Source organism: Oncorhynchus mykiss, chromosome 18 (genome assembly GCF_013265735.2).
Source record: "Oncorhynchus mykiss isolate Arlee chromosome 18, USDA_OmykA_1.1, whole genome shotgun sequence".
NCBI classification, from domain to species: Eukaryota; Metazoa; Chordata; class Actinopteri; order Salmoniformes; family Salmonidae; genus Oncorhynchus; species Oncorhynchus mykiss.
Genome location: NC_048582.1, coordinates 41,593,540 through 41,601,294, shown reverse-complemented (window position 1 = coordinate 41,601,294; position 7,755 = coordinate 41,593,540). Strand labels below are relative to the sequence as shown.

General features: G+C 40.4%; 1 protein-coding gene and 1 long non-coding RNA gene across 2 annotated transcripts; both read right to left on the bottom strand.

Annotated features, from left to right (window-relative positions):
- Nucleotides 1–2,309: 2,309 nt before the first annotated feature.
- LOC118941050 lies at nt 2,310–3,371 on the bottom strand. Its single transcript, XR_005037331.1, has 3 exons — nt 3,254–3,371; nt 3,077–3,166; nt 2,310–2,386 (listed from the first exon to the last, which is right to left on the bottom strand). It is a non-coding gene; the product is annotated as an uncharacterized LOC118941050 (long non-coding RNA).
- Nucleotides 3,372–4,124: 753 nt separating this feature from the next.
- Nucleotides 4,125–6,110, bottom strand: LOC110496270. Its single transcript, XM_036951047.1, has 7 exons — nt 5,854–6,110; nt 5,440–5,544; nt 5,177–5,275; nt 5,005–5,052; nt 4,811–4,891; nt 4,488–4,712; nt 4,125–4,175 (listed from the first exon to the last, which is right to left on the bottom strand). Exons 1-7 carry the CDS (start codon nt 5,932–5,934, stop codon nt 4,125–4,127), a joined length of 690 nt encoding a protein of 229 aa, XP_036806942.1. The 5' UTR covers nt 5,935–6,110.
- Between the last annotated feature and the right edge of the window lie 1,645 nt (nt 6,111–7,755).

Here is a 7,755-nt window from a genome sequence, read left to right as displayed (position 1 = left end):
TTACCGGATTTGTTTGATATTAATAGTTAGCAATTAATACTTAACAAATAGTAGGATATTTCTGTTCTGTTAGTGTCTGTGTTTTTATGGTCTCCAGTTCCCTGCAGCTAATCTGGGCGTATGGTCACTGGAGATGGCTTGAGCTGACAAATGAGTGCGTGGCCATGCACGCCTCCAACTCAATCATCAAGGTTGCAGACGACACTACAGTGGCAGGCTTGATTACCAACAATGACGAGACGGCCTACAGGGAGGAGGTGAGGGCCCTCGGAGTGTGGTGTCAGAAAAATAACCTCACACTCAACGTCAACAAAACAAAGGAGACGATCGTGAACTTCAGGAAACAGCAAAGTGAGCACCCCCCTATCCACATCGACGGGACAGAAGTGGAGAAAGTTTTAAGTTTCTCGGGGTATACATCACGGACAAACTGAAATGGTCCACCCACACAGACAGCGTGGTGAAGTAGGCGCAACAGCGCCTCTTCAACCTCTGAAGGATGAAGAAATTCGGCTTGTCACCGAAAACACAAACAAACTTTTACAGATGCGCAATCGAGAGCATCCTGTCGGGCTGTATGACCGCTTGGTACGGCAACTGCTCCACACACAATCGTAATGCTCTCCAGAGGGTAGTGAGGTCTGCACAACATATCACTGGGGGAAAACTACCTGCACTCCAGGACACCTACACCACTCGATATCACAGAAGGCCAAACAGATCATCAAGGACAGCAACCACCCGAGCCACTACCTGTTCACAGTTTCTAAAACTGTTTGAATGATGTCTGTGAGTATAACAGAACGCAAATGGCAGGCAAAAACCTGAGAAAAAATCCAACCAGGAAGTGGGAAATCTTTTTTTTTTTTTTTTTTCAAGTCATTGCCTATCGAATATACAGTGTCTATGGGTCATATTGCACTTCCTAAGGCTTCCACTAGATGTCAACAGTCTTTGATGCTTCTACTGTGAAGGAGGGGGGAATGGGAGCTGAATGAGTCAGACATCTGCCAGAGTGGCATGATCTGATCCCGCATGTTCACGTGAGAGTTAGCTTGCGTTCCACTGCATTTCTACAGACAAAGGAATTCTCCGGTTGAAACATTATTGAAGATTTATGTTAAAAACATCCTAAAGATTGATTCTATACATCGTTTGACATGTTTCTACGGACTGTAACGGAACTTTTTGACTTTTCGGCTGCTCGCGCCTCATGAATTTGGATTACTGGGCTAAACACGAGAACAAAAAGGAGGTATTTGGACATAAATGATGGACATGGAACGCTAGCGTCCCACATTCCCTAGTGAGGTTAAGCAGCCATCACTAACATTGAGTGGCTGCTGCCAACATACGGACTCAAATCTCTAGCCACTTTAATAATACAAAATTGGATGTAATAAATGTATCACTAGTCACCTTAAACAATGCCACTTTAAATAATGTTTACATACCCTACATCATCTCATATGTATATACTGTACTATACCATCTACTGCATCTTGCCAATGCCGCACGGCCATCGCTCATCCATATATTTACATGTACATATTCTTATTAATTCATTTACACTTGTGTGTGTATAAGGTAGTTGTTTTGAAATTGTTAGATTACTTGTTAGATATTACTGCACTGTCGGAACTAGAAGCACAAGCATTTCGCTACACTCGCATTAACATCTGCTAACCATGTGTTTGTGACAAATAAAATGGGCTTTGATTTGATTTGACATGATGTAAAATTAGTTTGAGATTGACAGATAATGTTTAAATATAAAAATACTTTATTTTGTGTTTGGGATCCTCAGCTCAGTTTGGGACCCTTAATCCAGGCTGGACAGGAGGAAGTCAACCGGCATTTCTAGATTCTCCATCACCTGCCACGAGAGCCTCTGTGGGCTTTCATAGATGGACTCATCGAGGTTGAAGATGGAGTCCAACCACGCCTTCATCTGATCCTGACGACAACAGACACATCATCAACAAATAGTTAATGACCAGCTACAAAGATAAGGATGACAAACCATCACACACAGTTCGAGAGAGAGAGAGAGAGAGAGAGGGAGGGAGAATAAATAAATAAATATGCACCTTAATGAGGAGGTAGAAGTTCCCAGCAGACTCTGTCCAGGCTCCTCCAGGAGGGCGAATCCTCATCATCACTTCCATGAGCAGATAAAAGAAGGTACCAGGCCTCTGGAGTAGGAACAGGGGACATGAGTGAGTGTCTACAGACCTGGTATGGCTACAGTGTGGATAGGGTAGATAAACAACAGGATGTTTACATTATTAGGGTCACTTACAGATGTTGGAATAGATTTTTTTCCTTCAAGAAGGCTCAGTAGAACGAATTCATAAAATACATCTGTGAAATTGATGTGGTTGATCTGAAGTCAAACAAATAAGATAATTAAATATTTTTCATTGACAAGCACTTTAGAAAGTCTCATTGAGTAGATGTTGGATGAGCAGACGGTGCCTGCAGCTAACGCTCAAGCTTGCATGTAAACCTACTCCTACAAGAGCCATCTCCAGCTCTAGTTGCTCCCTGTTTGCTGGCTCATTAATGAAGTTCACCAGGATGTCGTAGGCCTGCTGAAACTTCCTCACATCCTCAAAACAAAACAATCATAAAATTCCTTAGAACTTGGATCATAAACTCAAAGATTCAGGTCTGTAATTCAGAGGGCCTCTGATTGTTTGGCTTGTAAGAGATTGGATCTTTTCAACTAAACCTTATGAATCACTATTGCCTAAATGTAAGCCACTGGGCAAAGACTGGTTGAATCAACTTTGTTTCCTTGTCATTTCAACAACAAAAATGTAATGTGATGATGGTGAATCAACATGGAAAACTGATTGGAATTGAAAAAAGTCATCAACATATTTTTTTCAACAAACTTTTAACCTAAGTCCAATGACATGGTAGATTTGTTGTATTGATTTCACATTGAATTCAAATTTGTTGACAACTCAACCAAATGTAACTAAACACGACACGCTGAAATGACGTCTGTGCCCAGTGGGAACTATATATCTGGTCTGATGAATGCTGTACAATTATGTGAACGGTTTACCTGCTGGTTGAGCTCAGACAGTCCACTCAACACCATCCTCCCAGCGTGGGTGAGGTAATTAAGGGAGGTACTGTCTGAGGATGTCAGAGCCTGTGAGAACAAGACAGTTCATTTAGAAATAGTACACAAATGTACATAAAATGAAATACAAAAGGTGGTAAATTCACACTTTCTCACCTCCATAGCACGTCGGATACCGGCCAGCCTCAGAGAGAAGTTGCTTGTCCCTTGGTTTCCAAAGTAACTCCTGTAAATAGAAATGTTTAGTAACAAATGTGCAACATATGAAGCTAAAGCATACGTTAATGCCATGAGATTAAGATATCATTTTATGTTAGTCTATGTTACAACTGCAGGATTCAGAAAAACCATACCAATGTAGGATCTTAATTTGATCACTCGTTTGTTGCTGAGACACTTGTAGTGTATTTTAGTTTTAAAAAGGCTTTTAAAGTTTGTAATTTCCACTTGGAAATGTCAGACTTGATTTGCCCTAACGAAAAATCTATCAACCCCTACAAAAATGTAAATTATAATCCACATAGTAACTAATACTTCCCAAGAGTGTCCCAAAAGTGTGCAAAGCTGTTATCAAGGCAAACAGTGGCTATATGAAGAATCTTAAACAATACATTTATTTTGATTTGTTTCACACTTCTTTGGTTACTACATGATTCCATGTGTTCTTTCATAGTTTTGATGTCTTCACTATTATTCTACAACGTAGAAAAGAGTAAAAATATAGAAAAACCCTTGAATGAGTAGGTGTTTGAAAAACTTTTGACCGGTAGTGTATATAAAGTGTATCAACTCTGTATCTGAAATGCTAAAAGTGTCTTCTTTTTTAAGACCATATCCATGTGTGTGAGGTGTATACTTTTGTTTCAAAGTAGATTTGTTTAAGACTACAAAGAAACACTGTGTGTGATCCTGATTTAGCCCACTGTAGTAAAAGGTTATTAAGGTCCTACATCTGTATAACTACAATATAGGGGCAGATTATTTCAAAGCAAATGTTTTTACTATAGATGAACACATGAAAGCAAACTCACCACAGCTGGGGCACATCTGCAACATTATGTTGCTCCTCCACAAACTCCTAAAACAGACATCACATGAACATCAACTCTGGGCTCCCAAGGTAAGTCAGTTAAGAATATGTTCTTAACTAACTTACAGAGATAAGTAAATAAAATAAATACTAAACTGCATTTCACCTGCAACTGAAGAGGACAAAACATTCAGTGACATCATAACAATACTTTCATCCTGACCTAAAAACTTGACAAACCTGTTGAAACCAAAACACTGTGCTTGGAACACAATGACACTGAGACACACACCTGTACACACAAGTACAAATGTCAGGAAAACAAATAAAAAGGGTTATTGACTGTAGAACGAGTTTTACCTGAGGAGTGCTGTCAGGGGTCTGGTCCTGGGTGAAGTGGTAAGGTGGAGGGGAAGGGAACGTGGGAGGCGGAGGGGGAGGTGGAGAATCCTGGGGGAACTGCTGAGAGGAGCCAGAGGACGGCTCATGAGGGGTGGTGATAATGTCAGAGGTAGAGAACTGATACGTCATCATGTCATCCCCCCTCTCCTGGAACCCCTCCACTGTGGTGGAGATATCCACCTGCTGTTTAACAAACAACACCGTCAGCCCAACCACAATGTTGAAAACCCCTCAACCAAAAACTGAAATAAATCCTACCACAGAGAAACAACAATGCATACCTGGGCGTCCTCATAATAGGTGAACTCTGACCTCATCTTGACGAGGCAAGACCCGAGTCCATAGATCCTTCTACCAAGGTACTAAAAATGAGGATAGAAATGTAAATGTATCATTTCATTTTGTCAACATTTATTTAAATAGGTAAATGGACATTTGCCACTTTCCATTTTCTTCCATGAGTGTTTGACTGTACCTTAATACCAGTCATCTCCTTGTTGGTGAGGACCACCTGGACATTACCCTTTCAAAGAGACACATGGAAAAATTACATTTCATTCAGGAAATATTAGTAGCCCTATATTTGGTGCATCATTTGACACAAATCAGGTGCATTTGAGATGAAAGATCAGTTGAGAATCTCTCACCCATGGGTCCAGGATTTTTTCCTGAATGACTCTGCTCCACCACAGCTGTTTCTCCACTCCCCTCACAATGCACAGGTGATGCATGTCCTCTTCGTTTTGCTATAAGGAAAAACGGCTTCAGTCTGCACACCTCTCTGTATATTTTAGCTGTAGATTTCTATATCATTTGGCAGGTGATCATCACTGGCAGTAATATAGAGCCCACATGATGTTAGTACAACACACAGGTGTGTTCATAAATGTTAAGAATATGTCTGAAGTACCTGCACTCGTCCATAACGGATTATCCAGGTATGGAAATGAAACGAACCCCAGTTCCCAACCAGCTGCATCTTCTCAAAGGGAAAACCAGAGTCTTCACTATTTGGCTGCAAAACAAAGACATCCCCTAATTGTATAGCTTTCTCTGTGATTATTAATAAACATACCAAGGGATTAAATCCAGACAGGGCTGCTGCCCAACCTCCTCATCCACATAATAAGGAACAAGACAGGATCAATTTAAGAGTCAGTTTGAATGATAGACTGGTAGCCTATAGGAGTGACAGACTGGTATATGGAGGATCTCAAAAGGAGGCCAATGCAATATAGATTCTAAAAGGGTTGGCAGTTGAACTACACTGGTCTGTGTTCAAATGATAAGGAAACATCTGAAGTATCTGCATATGAATGGCTACCTGTTCAGTTTGAGAAGTCAGTTCCTCCCACACCAACCTCCCTACAGGAGTGAAACAGATGAAAATCGGCTGCTCCATCATGAAAATCTGTGAGAAAATAAGAAACAGCTTTAAAGACGTCAAAGTATGAATCTACTATAGTGGATACTGAAGGTAATTATCCCTATTAGATCACATGAGCATTGGTTAATTTTCAGCATGGTTACCTGTGTATTTAATACTGACAGCTCTCTCACCAGCGTGTTCCCAGCATGGGTAAGGTAATACGTTGGCTGCTGTTTGACAGGCTATAACAAAAGGGAATATGTTGACAGAAATGCATTTCCATACGTTGTTTTCTTCTTCAGAGAACGTTATGTTTATGTTTAAGCCCCCCTAAAGACCAGAGAGTATCAGCATGGATGGACTCACGGCACTTGAAACCCACTGAGGTCCAGACCAAGAGATTAAAGTCAGATCGGGCTGCTGCTGAACCTCCTCATCCACATACTAAGGAACAAGACAGGATCAATTTAAGAGTCCGTTTGAATGATAGACTGGTAGCCTGAAGGAGTGACAGACATATAGGGAGGATCGCAAGTGGTGGCCACTGATTATAGATTCTAAAAGATTTGGCAGTTGAACTACACTGGTCTGTGTTCAAATGTTAAGGAAACATCTGAAGTATCTGCATATGAATGGCTACCTGTTCAGTTTGAGAAGTCAGTTCCTCCCACACCAACCTCCCTACAGGAGTGAAACAGATGGAAATAGGCTGCTCCATCATGAAAATCTGCGAGAAAATAAGAAACAGCTTTAAAGACGTCAAAGTATGAATCTACTATAGTGGATACTGAAGGTAATTATCCCTATTAGATCACATGAGCATTGGTTAATTTTCAGCATGGTTACCTGTGTGTTTAACACTGCCAGCTCTCTCACTATCATCCTCCCAGCAAGGGTAAGGTAATAAGTCAGCTGTAGTTGTAAAAAATATGGAATATGTTTACAGAAATGTATTCCCATATTGTTCTTCAGAAAACGTCATGTCTGTGTTTAAGTTACATAAACTTGTCTATAGACCAGAGTGAAGACAAGAGAGTATCAGTACTGTTGGACTTACAGAGCTGGGAACCCACAGAGGTCCAGACCAAGGGACTAAAGCCAGACAGGGATGCTGCCCAACCTCCTCATCCACAAACTAAGGAATAAATCAGGATCCATTTTCAAGTCAGTAAAAATACAGTTTGAATGTCAGATTGTTATTGAACCAGTCCTGATAATGAAGCAGTATTGTTATAGCCTGGGTGCCAGGCGGTTTCAGCTCTCTGACAACTCCTTATGGGATTGTCATGCAAATATCATTTTTCCACAATGTATTTGGCAAGAGAGCAGAAACCGACCGGTACCCAGACTATTGATAGGCCTACAGTATTCTTACCTGAACAAGGACTGGGTCCTCCTGGTCCAGGGTGGGATCATGATCTTAATGAATAAACAATAAATCATTATTTTCTCTAAGTTGAAGAAATACTACAAGACACCAAACATCTGTCCATGTAGTTAGGCTGATCTTATAATTGAATTGTGTTTATATTGTATGATATCACATTGTATTTATGTGTCTGCATAATGTATCAATATCTTCAATTAAACCTAAAGAAAATATTTGGTTTCAGAGGAGCATGTTCGTTGGTTGTTGTTAATAGTGGAATTACTAGCCATCATCATGTCATCAAATCAGTCCTAAATGGCACCCTATTCCCTATTTATAGCACTACTATTAACCAGAGCCTTTTGACCATATAACTATGTGTCCAGGTAAAATAAATAAATAGGGAATAGGGTATAGGGTGCCATTTTAGACGACGCCTGAATATAGTTTCAGTCCGGACTATATACAGCATGTCAAAAAGTAAGGAG